Raw genomic sequence first — 23,803 nt, forward strand, 5'->3', positions numbered from 1 at the left:
CAGTATCACCAGCAAGCTTTGGCAATTCACTTACGAGTTTGTTGGGTGGTGTTGGACTGATTGCAACTCCCTGTGTCAATTCAGCAGCGTGACTCTCCATTGTGAACTATTACAAATTGACAATGACCTGCTGAATTCTCTGACTCCAGACAGACAAGAACACACAAGGATGAGATCCCCACTCTGTGCAAGAAGTGCTGGATTTGAGGAAATAAATAAAATAGTCTTACCTTTCCAAGAGGCACATCAAGGCCAAAGAATAAAGGCAAGAGAGAAGAACAAGAATAGAAATAGAAACTGCAGAAGAAAAAAGAAGATTGCGTAAAAACTAAAGGTCATGGCATTGTAAGAGTCAGGATTATTTTTGCACGCTGTAGGACAACTAGAATAACTAGGCATTCAGAAAACACTGCATTTCCCTAGTTAATTCTGTAAGCACCTTACCATGTCCCAGGCTTAGAAAACAGATCCAGTTAATTTTGGTGATGAATTACAATTGGTACCATATTGAAACCTGAGGTAAAACTGTCACTATGAACCACCATGGTTTGACTGGAGTCACAAAGCTGGATATCAAAAATAGCATGGGTAGTATTATTAAGTGTGTAAAAAAACAGTACCTGCAATCCATGCTGGAAATAGCCTGGGAATATGTATATATGTATATATACACATATACACACACTCGCATAATATCAAACTCTAACCATTAAATTCTTTGATGTCTTATTTTAATCATGAACGTGTTGTCTTTCGAGATGTGAATTTTTGTGGGTCAAAAGCTCTCTTGAAAATTCACACTAAAGGTCTCCTATTCAAGGTCTCCTTTTGACCATGGCATAAGTTTTGCTTTGCTTTTTTATTTTCATCAAAGATTATCATCTGTTATTTTTTCAAGGTATATATATTAGAAAGAAAGACACTGAGTCTTTGTATCACAAAAATATTGGCAGAAAAGTGGAAAGAATTGTGTGTACCACGTTTTACATTATGCCCACTGGTTTCACTTTAGGAACATACATATAAACTGAAAGGCCTGATTAGCACTACTGTCATTGTACTAATATAGCCATTATTTCATATTATAGTTCACACATGTAGGTTGATATTTACTAATACAAGTACATTGACAAGACTACCACTGGAGATGCATCTTACACCAGTCTGGCCTTTCTAGAAAATATATTATGGGTAGCAGTATGCTGTCCCCATGCCATGATCTTTTTTCAACAATCCTATCTAACCTGTCTACAAGTTGCAAAACTCGGTGTGACAGAGTTGGCCTTATTCACCAAAAAAAATGCAGCATATATTTTTACAGAGGGAGAGGATGTATATATAGATATATACACACATATAGCATAATAAAGAACATGCATATATAGTTCTTTGACAGTTCAGTTTAAGGGCAAGATTCCAGTACCACATTTGTATTGCATAGTCAGTTACAAGCTTCAATAAAGAGGACAGCACCAGAACCCTGGTCCCACCAGATAAGGACAACCTTCAAATCTTCACTCAGCTTCATTCTGTCCTTCCTGCACGCTAGCCTCACCTGGCCTTTAATGGAAGTATTGCCTGTCTACCAACAGAGCACTTAACAGCCAAGTAAAGGCTTCATCATTTGGTTCAGTTTCATTCACCATAATTAAAAGTGTTTCACATCTATTTCCTAAAATGAATGTTGTGGAGGAGACTCAGAGATTAAAGTCTGTATGTACTGAAGCACAAATTGAAAAGAAAGCATAGTAGGACAATACCAACAGGTCCAGCTGATTCAGCTGAACAAGAAGTTCTTGTAGTTCAAGAGAACTAGGTTGTTACTTTCAAAAAAGTTGATCAGTGTGTTTCAGAAGTGTAACAGAACCAACCTTTTCCTCCAGATCCTTAATCTGTCTCTTCTGGATGTCAGTTTTATCTTCTAAATCTCGGATCCTCTGGAAATCAGAATACAAAGCATCTAGACTAAATTCTCAGTAAATTTGCTCCACTGAACAAGTAACTTAATGTTTCAAGTGCCCAAAGCCTATAAATTAACAAATCCATTTCTTCAGCAGGGATAATCTTGTGTAGTACCATGACTCCATTCACTAACTCTGCCTAACCACAACTTTAGTGTATGTACGACTGCTGAAAATATGCTACCGCATATATTCTGTTTCATATTATCTATTTTATATTAATCCTGAGTTACATAGATGGAAAGCGTAAGATCATGGTTATACTCTTTAGAATTATATCATGATTCATTACGATTTCTCACAGTTTGATGTGTTGAAAGATGATTAAAGTGTTGTTATTATTAGATCTGAAATTATAAATGTATACAATACTAAGAAAACATTGATTCTGTGGTGAGCAGGATATATGTAACATAGACAAGGTGTGTTTTTTTAGCAGAGCTAGGTACTTTTTGAAAAATTATGTAACATGAGTTAACTTTTGGCCCCTTGGGAAGAGAGATCCCACAGAATAGGTGACAATTACTAAGCATGAAAAATGAGGCCTTGAATCTCAGTATCTTCTCTCTATTCAGTCAGGGTGTAAGAGCTGGCCAGCAAACAGCAGAGATCAAAAGGGGCAAACCAGGAGATACCTGGAGGCCCTGCCACCTAGAAGGCAGATGGCAACCTTGTGACAGTCTTCCTAATGGTCTCGAGATGAGATGACTAGCTTACGGCAGCTTTCAAACATTACCTCTTCTTTCCTTGCCTCTCGGCCTTTCCCAACCCCATCTGCAACTGAGGCCAGCTAAGAGTTGTTCAAAGAAGCCGGAACTGCTGAGGCAGCGCTAATCAGGGCAGCAGCCACGGCTGCAATCCAGCAGCTCCTCACGCTGCAAAGGCCTGGTAAGAAGCGAGGGTGGACCAGTCTCAGGTGTGCAATTCAGGATGGGTCAGGACGGTGAAAACTAAGTCTTCCTGTCAACTAGAAACCCTAACCACCAGGCATCTGCTTTCTCTCTCATTCCCAAAAACATCTGAGTAAGTTTGGTTCCATTGCGCAGCTGTCACATTAATCAGCAGGCTATGACTGTTTGCCATTTTGCTCTGGGGCCTCAGAGCTTGCCGAGCAGCAAACATTGCCGGTCTTTGAATGTGAAATGCCGTACTATATCTCGGCAGTGAAACGTAACAACTGCCCACTTTGCGGGGGGACAGAGCAGAAGTCGCTGGAAAAACAGATAGCCCTCCTGTGTAACATGAGCCAGAAGCATGCATACAGTCCCTCCAGTAACTAGGGATGACCATTTTTATTACAAAACTAGATCCACGTAGACAGAATTCTGGCTGAAAACTTTGGTTCGGAAATTTAAGGCTCAAAATACACCAAAGCAATCCTCCACAAGCTAATATCACGTGTTTGTTTACACAATTTAGGCAATCTCCCTCATGACCAGGAGCTTGCCTAAATTTGACCTCAGCTTATGTTCTTATCCAGGAAAGCTGAGTAGATACACATGCGCATTGCTCCTTTTTCTTACCTGATGAGCCTGCTGGAGCAGCTCCATTCTCTCCTGAAGAATCTGGCAATCATATTCTCTGCTTTTCCTCAGCATCTGACGTCTTAGCTTTTCCACTGCTGTCCTCAGCTCTTCCTGCTGTTTTTCAGTGAGTAGTTCCCCAAACTTTATCACTGTTTCTTGCTGCAAAGCATTGTACAAGGTGGCTTCAAGCTCCTGGATCCTCTGGTTGATGCAATACCAAAAGCCAATTAGAGATGAAACATTGTTTGAAACACAGTGGGAACTGGGGAGTTGGTGGCAGATTCAGGTGTCTGCATGAGAGGTGGTCTCTGTGCTCAAGCGTGCAAAACTGTGAAAAACAGAACTCATAAAATGGTTTGGTGTCTTGACAAAAGAATGTGGACTTTTAAGATATTTTAAGATTAATTTTCACTGAAATTCCTCACTTTGACTTTTTTTTAAAACAGTTACAGAGGTGATTAGGAGTTGGATAGAATTTTCTTATTTTATGAGAGTAAAGATGAATGCTTCACCAACTCTAAAATTTTGACCCCTTGTGCTAAAAAACAGAAGAGGAAAGATTGAAGGTCACCGTCTGACTACTTTGCTTTTAATCCTGCTAATCAATGAGCCTTCTCATTAACTCGACAAACCAAACATGATGAACTCGCACAACCAATTATCAGACACACATATCAGAATTTGATACAGCAGTGTTTACAGCTTTTTGTGGCATATCGTCTTCTTGCTATGGCATGTACAAAATGGCCAGGATTCCAGATATGAGTCCCAGCTAGTTGCACTGACTCCAGTTGGACAAAACAACATTGATGAACAATATTTTTCTTTAACTGACTAAAGAGTTTCAGAATTCAGGAGATCCGCCTCTTTGTGACCTGAAAAAGGTGTCGTGTTAAAGCTGTGCAGTTTGCATGGTAGTGCATTAGAAAAATGGGAAAAAAAAACAAATTAAAAAGAAGTTACTAAGAAAAAAGCAAAAACCTCTCTTCCTAATCCAAGAGGAGTCTGTGTCCTGTCACAGTGCCAATATGTGCTGCAGAATTTCCTCTGTACATACCATGTATGCTTGGTCAAGAGCTTGCTTCCTGTAGTCTAATTCTTCCTCCAAATAACCTTTTATTTTGCAAAATTGTTCCTACAGTGAAAGATCATTTGGACAGAAAATTGAGTCAGTTACTCAAAATACTTTGGGAAGTTTTATTAAATCAACTACAGATATCTGACTCAGGCAGGACTAGGAAACTGGTCTTCAACTGACAATCTGCAGAGTTAATAGTATCTGACTCAGATAAAACAGAATAAACGCAAAATAGCTAAGGATTGCTTTTATACGCAAATACATCTGATCTACATAGAACTAAATCCATCATCTCTTTGTTGACTTCAGTGATATCGCTTGGCATTTCTGTAGGGTAATTTAGGGGTTTCTGTGTGATTTCTCTAAAGATACCTCCTCTGTCATCGGGGACAACTCGCTTTGTGCTTCCTCTTATTTTGGAAGAAGCGTGAAAGTGCAATAAGATAAACAGGAACTAAACAGGCATGCTCACATTCACATTATTTGGAGGCAGCTTCTGAGCCTACCTTAAGCTGAATTGACTCAAGTACAAAACTACCATAGGAACAGAACGTAAACCACTATAGCTATCCAACTTCCATTAACTAGAACTAGGCTAAGGTACTAACTTTACTGGTGCTATAGCAACTTCCATTCAGCTGTGAATGTTTTGCCTTTAGGATGGTATGGGCTTAAAATGTAATGAAAGAAAAGAGTGCGACAATTCATTAGTTTCCCACATACTGGTTTTGAAGAAATGTGATACTACACCTGGTGTTTAGACTGTGAATCTCATAAGAAAAAGAGTGCAGTCATTTACATCTCTGAAAATCACTGAGCAACCTTTGGGCTCTCTGTATTTATTAATAAACAGTCATCCTTATGGAAAGAGAGAAAGTTTTCAAACCTTCACTATTTCTGTTTCTATGTTACTCTGCTGTTGCATATGAACTATACTAGTAACATTTTTATGGATTCACCAATAATCAGAGAGAGCCTGCATACTTAATTTGCCAAAAGACCTTTTCCGTTATCTTTTGGCACATCAAGTAAATATGACACACTCAGTGTCTTGCCCCTAGAATGTGTATTAAGGAAAGTTTGCTTACCATATCACTTTCCAGCTCCATCATCTTCTGATGCAGAGCAGCTTCAGCTCCCTCAATCTGCTGGATCCACTGCAGGGAAGACAACGAGAGCTGTAACCTTCTGTGTTTTCTAGGCACATGGGCAGTGGCAAGTGGGATATCTACAGCATCTTGTTAGTCTGTTTTTAGTAACCTGTTGCTAGTTCTGAGCCCATCTTGAGTGAGGCTGCTCTCCTGTGGCAGGGGCATCCACAATGTCAGTAGCACTTGACAGAGAAGCAGCAAGAGGATCACCATTACCAGATCACTGGAAGATGGAAAAGCACACTTCTTTGGATGGACAGGGAACCCATTTCATCCCAGGGATAAGGGCCCACGATGGAGCTCTAGCATCTCAAAAACAGCTTAGCTGGGTAGGTGACAATTCTCTTTGCATAGGAGGAATTGTTGAATCGAATCCTTGGAAGCTCCTATGCTGCCAAAATTGTGTGCTGTATTTGAGCCATAGAAAGCAATTGTAGCCAACTCTCACTTTCTTTTTCATTTCCTAAACAAGGAACTTAGACACATACTTTCTGTGGAAGTTTTGCACACAGATCCTCTCAGAAGCTTTGGAAATCTCAAGACTAGAAATCCCATGCTATAACTAATTATGGCTTAAAAGTCTGATGGTTTCTTATTCCATTTATAATTTTAAGTTTCATTTGACATGCTTTTTGTATCTGCAGTTGTTTTGACCTCGTAGCTTGGGCCAGCCAAGTTTGACATTTTTGCTGCTTCAGTAAGGCACTTGGGACTGTGCTGGCACAGTTTACTTTATCTGGAGAATCACTTCCTAGACTAGAAAGTTTGACAATATTGACAGCAACAGAGCAGAAAATTTCCAATGTTAGATGAGGCCTTAGATAACACATGAGAAAAAGCAAACACACAATTTACCTTTTCTGCCAAGGACAATACAGTGGAAGCCTGAATTATGGCTACTTGTTCTTCGTTTCTTAAATTCTGTGAAGAGGAAGAGGTAAGAAGAAAATTGGCAGCAGTTTCCCGCATGAATAGAGACAATCAAGGCTACAGGCTACGTCTACAGTTTTAAGGGGATCCCTGTAGTACTGGGTATTCTATTCCCATTGAAACATTCAGAGTCTGTTAATGTATTAAAAAGAACACTGCTTTTGTCTTTCTGCATGATACAGACTAACTATATGTTTTAATTTCATTGCATCTTATGAGAAATGTAAATTAAAATTAGACCCATTTGTCTGTCTTCATGTTAGTTTTACAAAGCTCGATTTCCATTAAAGCTTTTGTAAAAATAATGCTGATTTACACAAGCACATGAATAGACAATCATGATCCTTTATTTTTATTTCTTATACACTTTCTTAAAACATATCTAATGTTGACCAGAGATACAGGATGATCTCTTTTAGATGGATGACAAGAGCGGGCAGGAATGCCCACGCAGAAAGCCACAGGGGATTTGATAATTCTTGCCTATTTGTGAAACTGTTTGTAGAGGAATCCTAGTACTGATTAAGATGTGGTTCGCTCACAGTGCCAAACAAATTCATGTGCTTTCCTGAATGACTGGGGTGCAGTCAGGCCCAGTTCCAAGTATCAGTGGACTTTGGACATTCTTCCCCGTCTGCTAAACCAGATGTTAAAGCTACTACCTCATTACTAGTTCTCTTACCATTTAAATCTCACAAAACCTTAATTTATGGAAATTATGGAAAAATCCTTAAACGAATTCTTCTGATATTACATAATTTAACAAGTATCTTAGAAAACAGTCATGATAATTATAGATTTCGCTTACGCTACTGTACAAAGTGCAGCTTGTAAAGGTAAAATATCTCCCACTTTAACTTACCCCATTATCACCTAGGATATCTAACTGCTTTATGAGGTCTGGGATGCTGACATCCTGCAGAGAGAGAATAAGGTAAAGGCATGGTATGCACATTTTATCACGGCCGCAATATCCATAATTCCTACAAACAATGTTGAAACCAACCACTTTGTTATATGCCACAGAGGTGCATCTCACACTGATTTCAGTTGCCTTTGAGACAGGTTTTATCATTATGGCAAAAATTAGGAGTCCAATTCAATCGTGTCATCACACGCTCTTGCATTTAGACTGCATTTAAATGCTAAAAGTTTAGTGGAATTATTAGCAGAGATGAATGTAATAGGTTATATGGGCCGCATCCACCACTGCTGTAGTTAGAAGCGCTACCTTATAAAACTGACCTACCTTAACCCCTTCCTTCATGCAGTAGATTTGTAGAGCACTCACACCATCTGAGAATGGATGAATCTGGAGATTAAATGGTGGAGACCGTCTCTCTCTTTCCTGAAAATAAATTGAAAAAATGCCACAGAACATATTAGAATGAAGGAGATGCACACAGAACTCATTAAATGCCACAGCTACTGTTTATATCATCCTTCACAAAGCCAAGCTGTTCATTTTACAAGTCAAAGAAAGAAACATTTAGATCTAGTCTGAAAAACAGTGTGCCAAATGGGATAGGGTCCTAAACCCGAGCTAAATATTTTACAGGAGATTATTTATTTGATGAATTATGTCAATTTGCAAATTGTTTGTGGAAAGGCTGTCACCTGGCTAAAACTCAAGTGATTTGCTTAATGAAGTGTTGAACAGCTATATACTGTTGTAAATACTCCCTTTAGAAACAGGTATTTGACTTAACACTATTAGGATACTCAGATTACACATTTGCTCTTCCTGGTATGTTGTATGTTCTAATATCTGTGGAAAGTAGTAAATTCAAAAAAGTTGATTAACTTAGCTATTTATACAGCTTCACTGCACAAAACCTACAAATATTTGTCCAGTTTTAAAGGACTAAACACAAAAATAAAAACTTGAAGATGTTATTTCTCATCCCTTTCAGGTACCCAGGGAAGCACAGAAGTGAAGATCAAATTTCATGTTCAAATAAGTTTTTGGTTTATGAACATGTAATTCACTTGATCATCCAGTTCCATGTCATATGGAAACACAGCTGTCAGGGAAAACTGTGGAAAAGTTCTATAAATAGCGGACAAATCTGCCACAGCACTGATTCGCAAGGGCCAGAAAAGCCTCTGTGCTACCTACAAACTCTGAATGGCAAGTACATAATGCCTTGGACAGCAAGCGAAAAGAACAACTGAGAAATAAACCAGCTTATACTGGAGAAAAGGCCAGGTGGAAGTTTTTGTCAGTTGATGCTCATAACAAGAATCTGTAACTAGGGATAGTCTGGGAAGCAGGAGATCGAAGTCCAACCCAGTCCCCTGGCTGCCTGTAGAGGCTTCTGGAGCTCCTCCATCAACCTCCAATGCCATCTGAGCGACCTTTCTTACCTAACACAGGTCATGAGGACAGCTGCTCAACAGGGACCGTGTCCAGTGCCTGCAAAAGTGACAGTGCTTGCAAGTGGGTAGATAGGCTGTCGCTATTCATTGTGCTAGGGCCTACAGCCTCCAGACACAAATTAGGACAGCTCTGGGCCAAGCACTATACACACAGGCAGGCACTGTTGGCTTTTCATACATGCCAGCATCGGCAAAAATGATGATAAAGGCTGTAAGAGCAAGACCGCATTCACCTGCATAAAATGTCTCTTATCCCCACCACAGCGGCAGGAAACTGAAGTACAGAGATTAAATCTAAATGTGCCTCAGGAATCAACAGCATGGAAACCGTTCCAAACCCTCATCCAGGGAGCCTGTGGTCCTCGGGCACCCTGGCTCTGTACCAAGCCACCCCCGGGTACTCGCAGCCCAGCAGCAGCACCGGCACCGCCAGCCCCGGCACAGTCCAGCCCGGCGGCCCCGCGGATCCACAGACGTCCCCAGCAGAGCCCGAGCACCCCGCAGCTGTCACAGGCCTGGTATCAGCTCCCTCTGCCACAGGAGCCGACAGGCACATTTCTCCTCTGCAGAGAGTGCTCTAACCACCCAGTACAGACTGGTGTGGGTAGGACAGCCCCCCTCTCCTCTCACAGCCAAGTCCCCACAGACAAAAGAACTCAAGATTTGCTGGGTCAGGGGGGATGAGGTACAACCCTTCCACCCCCATAGGTATGGTACTGGAAGAAAACAGCCCTGGGTCTGATACTCTGTCTTACAACTGCTTATGCAATTTCATTGATCATTGCTGAATTAAACTTCAAGCAGTTCCAGTCCTTCAAGCACAGGACTAGAGAGGTGCACTTCCCACAGCAGTCCTCTCAAATAAAACTTGAACTCTTGTCTCATGACCCTTGCTAAAAGAGGGGAAAACAACAAAGCCAGTGTAGTTTAAAGATTAGCAGTAAGATTATCACAGGGGGAAACAGGGCTTTGAAGACCCTGAAGAGGGAACTGTACCTGTATGTCTGACTTCTTAGAGGAACACTCTACTCTTCGGCTATTAGAGATAAACGTACACTCAACATTTCTTTCTCTTCCAAGACCTGCTCAGGTTCATGAAAAACAACAAAAAGCAGACACACACACACACACACACACACACACACACACACACACACACCCCACACACAAAAAAGCCCCTAACAAAACCAAACCCCACCACACATAAACCTGGATGCCTGTTCTCAGGAGCGATCTTAGCTGTGAACCAGGATGCAGTCCCGAGCAAAGTACATGACGACGGGGTTTAAGCCTTGCTTATTTGGTTGATTTAAACATAATAAATTTCTGTTGATTTTAGTAGACTCCATGCCAGCAAGAAGAACAAAGCATATTGACAACAGACTGCTCCAACATACTAGAAAAAAAAATATCTGCAGGTGTAGTAACTAAGAGCCACGCTGACATTAATCAGCTAAGCTTATCTATGCACCCTGGACACCTAGCTCAGAGAGATGTCAACCAGTCAAGCACAGAGCTTACTATTTCCAGGATATTAGAGCTGACATCCTTCAGCTTGCAATTAAAAGTGCTGGGCCTGATCTGCTCCTCTGTTATAAGACTACAATGCTGGTGTAAACATTTGATTAGAGTTGGTGTCGAGTACAAGTGCACTAGTTTAGTTTGGTAACAGCTCTATTGTAACGAAGCTCATCCATCACCTCAAGCTCCAGATTGCGGAACTCCAGCAGCTCATTCTGGTCTCGGGCATCCTGCAGCTCCTGTTGCAGACGGTTGTTTTCTGCTTCCAGTTTCTCTATCTAATAAAAATATGTAAATTCAGAATCTGTATGACTGCTACAAGAAACATCGAATATTTGGTGAGTAGTAGTCGAGGTAGCATAGGAAGTGCAAAATCCCAATTCTAGAGGTGATTCACTGCTTGCTGTTTTACCTCAGTGAATCTTTAGTTTACAGGTGAACTTCTGCTCACTAACTTCCTAAACATCATAACATGCTTAGGCTGGAGGTTTTCCTAAAAGAATTGAATCCTTGTGAAGATCAGAGGGGAAGTTAACTCTACAGAAGTGTCAGATTAGTGACTAGATTAATCAGTGTTAGCTACTGAACACACTGCTGTCATGGTAAAGTACCGGAATAGATTGTCTGGGGAGGGATGTGGAGACATCATTGTTGGAGGACTCTGGGAACTGGTTGGATAAAGGTCTGTCAGGAATGACATACAAACGGCTGCACCTGCCTTGGAGAAGGGCTTGGGCTAGATCAGATTCTCAGTGTGTAGTACATGAAGCACAAATGACATTCAGGGAGAGCTGTCTTTGTGGAGGCAGTTTTACCCAAGCAGCCAACCCACAAGCAAGAGTTTCTGTGAACTGCACGGCCAGCATCTCCACACAAGTAGTTCTGTCAATTAGAAGATAAGATTTAAATATCACCCACTGGCCAATTCATAGAATCACATAATGGCTTGGGTTGGAAAGGACCCTAAAGATCATCTAGTCCAACCTCCCTGCCATGGGCAGGGACACTTTCTACTACACCAGGTTGCTCAAAGCCCCGTCCAACTTGGCCCTGAACGCTTCCAGGGATGGGGCACTCACAGCTTCTCTAGGCAGCCTGTTCCAGGGCCTCACCACCCTCATGGTGAGGAATTTCTTCCTTACATCTGATCTAAATTCCTCCTCTTTCAGTTTAAAGCCATTACCCCTTGTCCTATCACTATAGACCCTTGTAAAAAGTCCCTCTCCATCTTTCTTGTAGGTCCCCTTTAGGTACTGGGAGCTGCTCTTAGGTCTCCCCGCAGCCTTTTCTTCTCCAGGCCGCACAACCCCAACTCTCAGCCTGTCTCCGCAGCAGAGGTGCTCCAGCCTCTGAGCATCTTCATGGCTTCCTCTCGACTCTCTCCAGCAAGTCCATGCCCCTCTTATCTTGGGGGCCGCAGAGTTGAGTGCAGCTGTAATTGTCTATGCCTTGCTTGTTGTGGACAACTCCAGCACTAGCTCCTCAGCCTGCTCTCTTCTGCAAGCCTCCAGCCAGTGCCAAGATGTGTATTTTGCAGTTGGGTTGTCTGAGTAGGGCCCAGAAAAGGACAGTGAGGGAACACAGTAAGACTGAGGTCAAATGAGTCCTCATGGCTCAGTTTGTCTGGATGGGAAAAGATGGCACAGGGCTGGAGACTTATTAGGTGTGTTTATGGAAGGGGAGAAACACAGGCTAAGAAACCTCATCTGGGGAGGTGAAAGACGGCAGGAGAGCTGATGCTGGGAATTACGGCCTCTTGCTGATGCAGTCATATGTATGGCCACTGCTGCTACTCTTGGTGATATGCAAGCAATGTTGAGGTATCCTTATGTTCCATGATTAAAAATGTATACATACATGCAAATATAAATATACACACACAAAGAGGTGATATTCTTAAGTGTACCAAGGGACTGAGCAGTACCAGTGCCACTGGACCTAGAGATGACTTTAAGCCCTTAAAAATATACAGAATGCACAGGGACTAGGAGTAGGAAAGGATCCTGGTGTTAGAGGGTAACTGCATTTCTACTGCTGTTTCACACCCAGAAGCTAAGACAGTGCATTCCTGCCAGTGCAGCAGCAGTAGCCTCTTCAGTGCAATGCTACTGGAACACAAAGGTCTGTGCCTCAGACCAGAATGAGTAGAGCTTCCAGCTTTCAGGCTGGAGCTCACCAACAGAGTTGGTGCATCAGCAACTGCCAGCAGCAACAGTGCTTAAGCAGAACTGTAGAGGGTTCGTCCCTCCAACTGTTGTCCTGTCCATATTAATCTATGCTGTTCTATCCTTATCCAACATATATAATCACAGATTGCACATCCAAAAAGTGGATTGTAGGATCCAGATTACCCTTCAGAGTGAGCACGCAAAACTTGGGAACATACCTTGTCTAAAAGCTCTTGGTTCCTCTTAATAAAAAGCTGTTTGTCTTCCACCCAGTGTGAGTCCTGTTGGATGAAACAGTCCTATTACAGAATAATCAAACTCCATGAGGTTGGGCACACATTATTGAAAACTGGAGCCACAATATTCAGGCTTTAAAATCCTACAGGAACGAACTGTCGTTTACAGAATAACAACATATTGGTCTACCAAGCTGTAGCGAGGCTTCTGAGCTCGATAGGCTTGCCCATTTACTGAACAGTGACATCCCGTCTCATGGAAGTCTATAGTGAAATTATGCTGGGTATTCTGTAAGTGGAGCAGGTAAAATCCAAAATAGGAAAAGAAAATACACAAGAAGTGCTCACCTGCCCTTTCTGTGCCAAAGTTTTCTCCAGATCTTCTATTTTGGCTTTATATCTCTGGACTTCAGCTTGGAGCTGCTCCTGAGCCTGTTGAAGTCAAGCACAGCATTAAACAGTAACACTAACAGCAATGTGACTAGTATTAAAAGAAAACCAAACATAGCAGAGCCTGGATTTATGCTGTTGCTTCTGCTGACTAAGTAACCAGCAATTTTTCATGCCACCACTCAGAATGGCATACAAAAGGGAACAGAATAGTATACCAGCCCCTCCCCACCCAAGCCAAAGCAATACCAGGTATTGCACTGGAGTAGCAAAACAGAAGCTCAGGTATTCGGAGTGACAGGCTTTGCTCAAAGACCCTAGCAAGTGGCAGTCCCTGAACTAAAGAAAAGTGCTTAGTAGATGGGAGTGGCAAAAAGATAGTGGAAACAAGCAGTTATAACTGCCTGGGGCATCTTCAAGAGCTGACTCAACAAAGCGCTAAACAATCTGGTGTGATCTCCCAGCTGACACCGCTTTGAGCAGGAGTCTGGGCTGGAGACTGCCTGAGGTCCCTTCCAGCCTGAATGGGTCTATGATTTTATTAGAGGGACAATATTTTTCGCCTTGGAAGGTTTAGTGTAGTCTGCATCACATTCAAATTTGAATATTACTTGCACTTCCCTGTCAGAAACATTCAGGTGAATATTCCTAAAGTTGGTGCAACGTGTCTTTGTGAAAACCCACAGATCTCCATTTACCTTTAAAATCCAACCACTTCAGAGAAAACCCTTGTGATTCTGTGCTACACTGCAGAACTGTTTTGGCATGCCTGCCCAACTGCAGAGTTTTCAGGTTCAGGTGGAGGACAGCCCCTTGTAAATGGAGTGATTGTGTCCATTCTTAATTGTCACTCTCTTTAAATGTACTCAGCAAATGAGTGAAATGGACATCTCTCAGTTGTATGGATGTTGTATGTAACTCTGTTCCCTTGTATGTCACTTTGGGGGGTTTGTATATCCTGATAGCAATGAAAGGCTTTTACTCTTACACAAATACTGACCTTGGCTTCTCTTTCAGCATCTATGATACCTCCTGTCTGCTCCTGCAGTAGTGCGTATGCTCTCTGCAAGGCCTGGTACTCCTTTGTCAGCTGTCGAAACCGCAGCTCTGATTCTTCCGCTGCTAAACCCTGAAGGGTAATAAAGGACATGTCTAAGCATCCAGACAGCAGAGCACTGCCACAGCAAAGAATGCAAGTGTGATTTGTTAAGCACAATAGTTGGTTTACAAGTCTTGATTCAAATGGTTTTTTTGAGAGAGCTTGCTGTGATATGAAGTGATAAGAATGTAGAATTTATACAGCGTTTATGTCTTGAAGCTAAAACAAATGTGATACCTTTATTTTCTTGAAGGTGGAAAGGAAGAAAAATCATTTCAGATTGCAATGAAGTCACAGCTGTAGACTTCATGGTCAGATTTGGAAGAACCACTTAACATTTCAGTATATCAGTAACCAAAATCGAGGCCAAACTCAATGAAGGACTTATCACTCAATGTGCACTAAAAAAACCTAAGTCTTTTTGAAAACCTGGCCACTTGCTTTGGAAGTCAGTGTCTCCTGAAAACCTGTCTTTGCCTATGGAAAGAGTCGGATCTTACCTCATCCAGATCATCATCTGGGGTTGCTGGCGTTCTGTCTGTTCTATATGAGGCCACAGAGGATGTTTCAGAATCCATGGAATCATCATCATAACCAAAAAATGTATCCACAACATGTCTCTAAAAAAGGGAAAACATGATTTCTGAATCTCCTTGGAAACAGGTAGCATGAGTTTCTGATGGAGAGGGAAAAGTTAGTTCAAAATCGCATTGAGAGTCACTTAAAAATGGCAAGACGCAAAAAAAGAGCAGTGGGCTACCCCTGAAATTACCGTCTCCAAATAAACCCAAAGGGAACCATATTGAAGATTAGGTCTTGTGCTGGTGGAAAATGAGTTTGCTGATTAATTTTTCCAAGCACAGGATCTGGCTCAGTCTAAAAATTGGAAAACATAATGAGAGCAGCAACATGCTCAGGGAAAAGTCTCAGCCCTTGCAGGAAGGCAGGAGAATTGTTAACCCCAAAGCTGTTTAGAAGACACCTATCAACACACAGACTGATGTGCAAAGATAACACCATAAAGAGTTGGAAATGTGTGCACTTCCTTCTTCTCTCACAGACACTGCCGATATTTTTAATATCCCAGTGCTTCTCTCACTGATATTGTTGTTGGAGTGAGTGAAAGCTATACTATCACAAAACTAGTGTGAAGGAACTTTTATCTGGCACACCTTTCCAGCACTATAGTAACTGCCGCATGTTGTAGGAGATTGCTCACTCTACACAGTTGGGTTTTATGTCCGACACCTCACTATCTCCAATCTCAGTAACTGAATTAAATCAAATTAAAACTGTGAGTCATGTCCTATGAAGGCAGACAAACTGATGGATGAACATTTAAGATGCACTTCCGGTTTGCAACATTTTTCACTTTTGCCAACAGGTTACAACCTTCTAAACCTAGAATTTGAATCACACTAAAAACAAGTACCGAAGATGTCAATAATCTCTTGCATATATTATCTTTTTTTGTTCATTACTTTTCCAAATGAAGACAATAGCCATATTCTCCCATGTTATAACTTCTGGTTTAGAAATAGAGTCGACTGACGAAAACACTTTTTAGTGCTTGCCTCCCAGTTATGTCTGCTGTGTATTGCTTCAAAATCCATACAGAAACAATGTGATGACACATCTAGGATGTACTGGTCTGAAATTCTCTGTGTGTAGGAGAGCATTGCATTACTTTCACACATGGCTGACGTACTAAGGGGTGTCCTTGAAGGACAAACAGCAACCAAGCCCTGTTTCCTATACAGTATTTCTGCTTTCTAGAGGTGAGACATGGCTGTCGCAAAGTCATTCTTCATATCTAGCTGATAAAAGAACTATTTGAACTACTGCTGACTACTCGGCTCTAGAATTGTTGTAAATTATACCAACTTTGGACTGGACCCCATTCAGGGCAATACAAGGGGTAGCTGAAGTCCCATGGAACTGAACAGGAGAGAGTGACACGTAGTTTCTCACGCAGAAACTTCCACTTGAAGAATAAAGAAGCACAAGGATTTTGTTTTAGCCCATACATGCTGTGAAAAATAGACAGCAGAAGGTAAGGTCTTTGGAAATGTAAATACATCTTAGCATAAAAGACCTTGAGACCAATAGTTATAGAAACTAGATGGAAGGAAGATTATTGCTATTTCAGAGGCAGGGGAAGCCCCATTTTGCTGAAAATAAAAAAGCTATGCACCCTTAACTGAACTTCCAAGTGGACTTAAAAAGCTCTCTCAAAGTAACTAAGGTGTTTATAAACCCAGCCACTAAAGCAGATTGTTATAATCCACAAGGCTCTCTTTAATCAGATTGCTAAAGTATGTTTTCCTACAGAGCCTACTAGTATTTTTATATAAGCTGAAAATGATTTTTCCTCTTACCTTGATTGGCTTTGAGCTCCTTTTATGCTTTCTGCGACGGATCAGTTTCTCCCTGTCCTGGAAAAAAAGATTTACAAGTTACTCTCTCTTCTTTTGTTTGCAGCTGTAGAAGGCCAGATCTACAGAGGAAACAAACCATTTGGCTTCCACTGAGTTTCTGTTAGTACATTCAAACAGGAATCTGATTCCAGGTGGAAGGGAGGATTCATAGCCAAATCTGTACATGCATCAGCTGAAAACCACTTGAAGGGAAGATGGGATATCTGAAAAAAACCTTGTTACATGGTTGCCTTGACAGGCTGTCAAACAACAGGCGCTGATGGATTTCCTGTAAAAATCACTGGGAGGCCTGTGGCAGGCAACTGGTTTGGGTTTTGTATGAGAGGTCATCTGCCTTCCCTGCAGAAGAGATGCTGCCTCTGTCTCAAAGCCATTAAATGATGGTAGTGTTGATCTCACCACTCTTAACAATGATGTCTTAGAAGAGGCAACGGCCTGTTTTGGACTCTCTCTATCCTTCCCCTCAACCTCATAATGCAAAGTCAGCTGGAAAAGGGTTTGTCAGTCTTAAATGACAAGGGAACTAGTGAACCACTGTCTTGCAGCACACGCTTGTCCAGCACATATCTCACTGTGTGCCTGCCTCTTGTTAAGGAAACTTTTTAATAGTAGCTTAGTTATAATGATAACAGAGCTTGCCACAGCCCTGCCTTATGAACATGTAGATACCTTCTTGAGCTCCACGATTCTCAGTCTGCATCCATTTCTAGAGCTCAATTCACACATGAGTTATATTTTTGAGTCGTAGGGTTTGATGCCCCACTAGAAATTCAGCTAAACTGCAGCCATGCACACCTACGCCTACAAATTTGCAGGTGTTAAAAGTAAGATACTAACCCTCAGACCTCTACTTATAAGAAGAAATGCTAACAGTGGTGAACTGTACATAGGAATCATTCCTAATTTCCTGGTGCTCTGGACATACCCGTGTTAACTCATCAATTATGTTCTGTTGTTCTATGACCTGAAGCTTTAAGAATTCAGTTTCTTGTTCCTCATTAGCTTGATCCAGGTCATTGAGAGATCTTAATTTCTTTAGTGGAGGATGTGATGTCATTTTTTCTCTCTGTGGTAAGAAGAAACAGATAAAATAAGATCCAGCAACTAAAAGACAAAAAGACCATCTTTCAGTTAAAAATCAGACATTATCTTTCATTTAAGCCCTTTAAATATGCTTCAGCTACCCCATTTTTATAACTTTATTAATATCCATCAGCACTTCTTAACAATAAAGCAGCACAGCAAGGCTGGGTTCATCAACCAGAACAAAGCTTTATCTATTTACTTATCGTATGGCAATACAGCCTCTACAGCAGACCTTAATGGTCATATACCATAGCTCTTCCTTTGCCATGCACCAAGATGCCCCAACATGTGGCAAATATAGTTGAACTCTCTACCTGCTCAGTGAGTACACAAATAGGATCTACTCCCAGAATGCCATGCTCTTACTGATTCTATGATTCTATGATAATTCTGACCCATGACACCTGCAATAAGTTTATTGTTCTTCTGGGCATGGATGAATTGCAGAGTCTTAAAGTAGATTAACCTTGTAACACTAAAGCCTTTTTTCTTCTATAAGACAAGAAAGGAAATCTGATCATCTCATCCTAATCAACGGGAAAGCTGCATGCATTGCAGAACAGTCAGCCTGCTCAAGATGAGGACAGTGGCTAGTGCAGTCTTCTCAGCCTGCCAGCTTACATCTAGCAAACCAGAACTTCCACCTTCTTTTTTATTAATGCCAAAGCAACATCAGTACATGTGTAGAGACCGTATTCTGACTGATACTCAGCGCAATTCCATTTGAAGGATATACAGACATAACTGCTTTGACCACACTTCATATAGCCCTGATATATGAAATTTATAACCCTAGACAAATTTATAGCACCACCATTCTCCCTTTCCCATATCCACCTACCATGCATGTTTTATAGAAAGATTGTATGTGCTCAATGGCAGACCAGAACTTTGTCATCATCAGCTCTAACAAGAACATGTACATTCAAAGATGAACATAATGATGGCTGAAAATATTGCTCTTAACAGCTTCCTGTTTGAGTTCCAGATGCAAAACAGTGCAGTGGGATATGACCCCATGATACAACTACTTTTTTTCTTTTTCTTTTTTTTTTCCTTTTTAAAAACAATTGAAACTCAATATTCTAATTTTTGGGATAGTATAAAAGACTGATTAAGTATTCACTTAAATATAATGCACATGCATGCATAATACACAATGCTATAGTATGCAAGACCTAATATACAGACCTAAGCATGGCTACATCTTATCAATAGTATTACACACTATATACTACACATTTTCTCTATGCATATACATGCATACACTCTGCAGATGTGGCCACCATAACAGACATAGATCATACAGTAATCCTCATTTTGCTCTTCGGTACCAACCATTTCTATATTTTCTTTAGTGACTGCTTTGAGTTTATCTTCCATGCGCTGCAAAGACTGCATAAGTTCATCATTTCTCTTCGTGAGGCACTTGTTCTTTTCCAGAAGAGGTTTACATTGTTTTTCAGCTTCTCGAACACGCTTCAACTGGATTGATTAAAGCAATTAATAGTTGTAAATAATCAAAATAAAAGCTATTTTTTCTCCCTCCTTTGTTAGAAGTATTTTTGTTACTTCCCTGTTGAACTACTGTCCCAGTAAAATGCCAAAGTGATCTACTGTAACTGATGCTTACAGCTCAGTAACTAACTTTATAAATCTCAAAGCATAATTCTGCATCTGTTTCCAAAAGATGGCTTTATCTATGGGAAAACTCAGACATAGAGCTGACCCAACACACAGGTGACTGCAAAGTTGCTACAGAAGTCCAAAATGACCTGCGCTTTATCTGCAAGAAACCCACTGATTTTCTTATTGAAAGACGGATTTGCATAGGTACCTATTCAGTTTGTATCACAGCAATAACAACATAGTTGTAAGTCTGTTTTTTAATGGCACACAGTGAAATACTCGTCCGCATGCACAATCAACTTTGTCTTAATAAACAAATCACATAACATTTTAAAAAATCCTACAAGGTAGGAAGATATCTTAGGGCAATGCTTGGAAGTTTCAGTTTTGGTTCAACTAGAGTTTTAAACAAGATCTCTTCCTCTGAAAAATTAGTTCCATCCAGTAACACTGAGCGTTTTATAGATATAATTTCTTCTTCTAAGGGAGGACAAGGAAGATGGCATGTAGCTGTAGAAAGACATCATAATCTGTGCCCAGGTGATCTGCCTAACAAAGGCACTGCCCCAGTTCTGCATTCCTGTTTGTCACTGGGAGGCTCCTGCCCTTTACAGTTCTGCCGAGGAAAGGACTACGAGAGTTTTCTGTAGCTGTTGAGGACAGTTACCCACGTTTGCTCACATCATCACAACATCTTACTAGGCTATTTAAACCAACCTAGTGATTTCATCTGAAGCAGGTGAGCAAGCACCTGAAGATCCCTTCTGCTAACAGAAAAGAGGGAGCAGCTAGGAAAAGGGTGCATGTTCAATCGGCACAGTTGTGAGCAAAACAACCATTTGTCCTACCCTAAGAATGAAGTTAGTTGTTGCTACTCTGAACGTACCTTAAAGTGTATGGTACTTCCAGCAGTACTCAGGGTCACATTTAACAAAATGTGTTCATTGTGGTCACATTGTGCAAGATATAGCTTAGAAGAACTTTAATTTTTTTTCCTTGTGAAAAAACAGGCTGAATGTTTAATGACATGCAATAGCTAATCAAGCTGACTCATCAGACTCCAGGCTATTCAGTATCACAGAAATTTGGCGGTTGAGAGCTTTTCATAACTGAAGTGAGACACACGAACATATTTGTAATTTGAAATCTCGATAAGACATTATTTTGCAAATATTACATTAAGAACATTGAGGAGATCCAAGCCAGTTAAACTGATACTAAAGGAGTGCATTACGACTCCTAGCTCAGGAATTTAAAAAAAAAAAAAAAAAAAAGAAAAAATTCAAGAGTTGAATTTCGCCATCCTCTTCCTTAATCACAGAAGTAGAAATATGGAGAGGTTAAAAAGCCAGGGTGCTGACTTCAATACACAGGTATCACCACCTAGGAGTAACTCAGATAAGGGGATCAACTCAGCATTGTCCATTCTCCCTAGATCAAATACTTAATTATTCTCAACCTGGTCAAATACATGACTACGGACATCATTTCATTTGCAAGGCAAGTCTCACCATACACTGTTATATTCTCAAGAGGCTGAGGGAACACAGGCATTCATATAGAACCTACGAGTTCCTCTGCCTCAACTTCCATTGTGATTTTGTACTCATTTAACTTCAATGTAATTATTGTTTAGGATTAAAAAAAAAATCATCCTGGGCCTCCTGAGTGACTAGCCTGACAGATCTCCATCACTGGCTGTCATCTTTGGATCCTCCCCCTGTTGCCCTTCCCTATGGCTCCTGACCTCCTCTGTCCAATAATGCAAAGTTCACACACCAGTTCGTTTCGTTCATCAACGAGCAACGTGTTTCTGTCTTCCAGCTTCCGGATTGTGGCATTCAGCTCCGCTATCCTCTTCTGGTTTCTGCGCAAGTCCTGTTCATTGGCAACAACACAATACAGTTACTGATTCTTTTCAAAATACATGTTTGGGAAAAGAATCCTCAAAAAACACATACCACTCAACTTAAGCTGTCATCATCGAAAAATTATATTTATGGATTTTTACAGTATTGAACATGCTGGCAAATATGTATTGGGGGGGGGAAGAAAGTGTCTGGCTTGGGGGATATCTTAATTCAAAATTTTCAGCTGTTTAAAAAAATAAAGAGAAAACAACGAAACAGATGTCGATTTTTTTTATGATGGGGAAGAAAAAGCAAAAAGAAAAAAGACTGTAATTTTTATTGCCTTTTCCTAAACATTGCTTCTATTTGCTGAACCACCTCGTCAGGTGAAAAAGTACAGACAACCCTTTCAGTATCAGTTGCATTTACTTCCTTATTCCTCACTTGTGTATGTGTAAATATGTGTGTATGTATGCATCTTTGTTGTGTAAACCATAGACTTAGTCACACAACCAGTGACTTGCATGTTTTGTGAATGACAGCAAGGGCTGTACATGTGGAGAATCGGACAGAGAAAGAGGAGGATCTCCTAAAAGTCTCCGGGATTCCCCCTCCAAGTCTTCTCCCTGCCCATCTTCCCAATTCTGTCTGTTTTGAGGATGCGGGCTATTCAGATAGGTATGTTCATGGAATGCCTCTTTCTAAAGGGCACTAAATATTTAAGATGTTTTACATTTGTAAATAGAGCAACTGAGGAAACAGCCTTACAAAGCTTTGGCCCGCTAGCATTCTCTCTGAAGAATCTATGGACTTAACTCCTCTGTAGTTAATAAGAATGGGAATGTTTTCCCAGGGCATGAGAAAATAGTAAGGCAAGAGAAACACAGCCACGTTTCTGTTTTTCAGGGGCCAGTAAAATCTGCATACAGGGCTGCTGCAGTGCTCCGAACCATCTCCGGCCCTTCCTGGGATCTCTCTCTTGGGACTGCTCATGTTACACTCTGCCTCCTTCACCAAGAAGAGCTGTTCATCCAGAGCTTCCTTCTGCAGCTGCAGCTTCTGCACATAGCCCGTCTGTGTCTCCAGTTCTTTCTCCAAGGAAAATATGATCCTGTCTTTAGCCTTGATCTCGTCCATCTGAATAAGAGAAACACACACTGTGTAAAGGCAACAGCATTTCAGCCTTCTCTAAGCCAGTAGTATATGATTTAATAGCAGTGTTCACCACTTAAATCTGCTATATCATACTGCACCAAGCTTGTAAAACAATACGCTTCGAGGTTTCAGCCATAACCACACATTAGCACAGTAGCAGATCCACCAGTGTGACATGAAGTAAAGCCCAGGAACTGCGCATGGCGTAACGTGTTAATGGATAATTGGCTAAAGAGTTCAGGCTTTCATACTGTATTTTGGTCAGTTATTTATGCTAACAAAAAATAAGTATAAACTCCAACAAAACCCAAAAATTTTAGACTAGCTCCTGCTCGTGTAAATGTTGCTACATTAGCTGAGACAGTAGAGATTACAGTCTGATTCTCACAAACAGAAGGACTGTGCAGATCCAGTATTTCTTAAAGCTGATTGCCATGTTATTAATCTTCCGCCGAGTACAAACTCAAGGCTATTCATTTTATTGTTACTTCATTTCTGCCTAATATCCCAGGACTATCCAACACAAAAAGAAGTGCCTCTTATTTGACCTCACAACAACTTTAAGAATGATTTTAGGTTAAAACTTAGGATAAGATCAGCCCATACAAGATCAGCCTTGCAATCATAAAAATTGATACAAAGCTGCTAACATCACTGAGCTCAAGAAAATTTGGTGAACAAGAATTTGCAAATCGTTCTGCCAAAATAAAAGTACTATTATGTGGGAACAATATGAATCATGCCCTGAAAACAAAAATGGTGTCTATGTTAAATTTTGTCTGCAGCCGCCAAAGATACTTTCTGGTCTAGCAGCTTTCTGCAAAGTATTTTTCAAATGAGTAGGGTTAGATTCTGATCTCCACTATCTAGATGTCACTCTGAAAGCAATATAATGGATTTGAAAACCACTTGTGTAAGCCAGATGAAAGTAATTCTGGACTTGTTCAAGGTTTTTATGTGAGTAAATAACCTTCAAAAAGACTTTCATCGTTGCTAAACGTAAAATCATACAATACATAGATGGAACCTGAGTTGATCTTAATGTTACTAAATGGCTCAGTTTCATTGTGAATTTCACTATATTTCCTTTTTATATTAAAATCCCAAAAAGAGATTCTCAATTTCAGATGAGAAAAAGAGAAAAGTAGTTTGTCCTCATGGCTGCACAGAACTGCAAATGGGGAACAAAGTAACCAGAAAGGTCAA

General features: G+C 40.7%; 1 protein-coding gene across 1 annotated transcript in view; it reads right to left on the minus strand.

Annotated features, from left to right (window-relative positions):
• Positions 1 to 237: 237 nt before the first annotated feature.
• The window catches only part of JAKMIP2 (janus kinase and microtubule interacting protein 2), a 46,913-nt gene continuing 23,347 nt past the window's right edge, over positions 238 to 23,803 (minus strand). The window contains exons 4-21 of the mRNA XM_065643824.1: positions 22,370 to 22,579; positions 21,372 to 21,470; positions 19,302 to 19,448; positions 17,803 to 17,943; positions 16,818 to 16,874; positions 14,940 to 15,059; positions 14,341 to 14,469; positions 13,299 to 13,382; positions 12,933 to 12,995; positions 10,726 to 10,824; positions 7,896 to 7,994; positions 7,509 to 7,562; positions 6,572 to 6,637; positions 5,654 to 5,722; positions 4,545 to 4,622; positions 3,485 to 3,688; positions 1,872 to 1,937; positions 238 to 297 (exon numbers count right to left, since the gene is read on the minus strand). Coding sequence (XP_065499896.1) covers positions 247 to 297; positions 1,872 to 1,937; positions 3,485 to 3,688; positions 4,545 to 4,622; positions 5,654 to 5,722; positions 6,572 to 6,637; positions 7,509 to 7,562; positions 7,896 to 7,994; positions 10,726 to 10,824; positions 12,933 to 12,995; positions 13,299 to 13,382; positions 14,341 to 14,469; positions 14,940 to 15,059; positions 16,818 to 16,874; positions 17,803 to 17,943; positions 19,302 to 19,448; positions 21,372 to 21,470; positions 22,370 to 22,579 — 1,836 coding nt within the window. The 3' untranslated portion in view covers positions 238 to 246. The remainder of the gene's footprint in view (positions 298 to 1,871; positions 1,938 to 3,484; positions 3,689 to 4,544; positions 4,623 to 5,653; positions 5,723 to 6,571; positions 6,638 to 7,508; positions 7,563 to 7,895; positions 7,995 to 10,725; positions 10,825 to 12,932; positions 12,996 to 13,298; positions 13,383 to 14,340; positions 14,470 to 14,939; positions 15,060 to 16,817; positions 16,875 to 17,802; positions 17,944 to 19,301; positions 19,449 to 21,371; positions 21,471 to 22,369; positions 22,580 to 23,803) is intronic.

The sequence above is a fragment of the Caloenas nicobarica genome, chromosome 13, assembly GCF_036013445.1.
Source record: "Caloenas nicobarica isolate bCalNic1 chromosome 13, bCalNic1.hap1, whole genome shotgun sequence".
Classification (NCBI taxonomy): domain Eukaryota; kingdom Metazoa; phylum Chordata; class Aves; order Columbiformes; family Columbidae; genus Caloenas; species Caloenas nicobarica.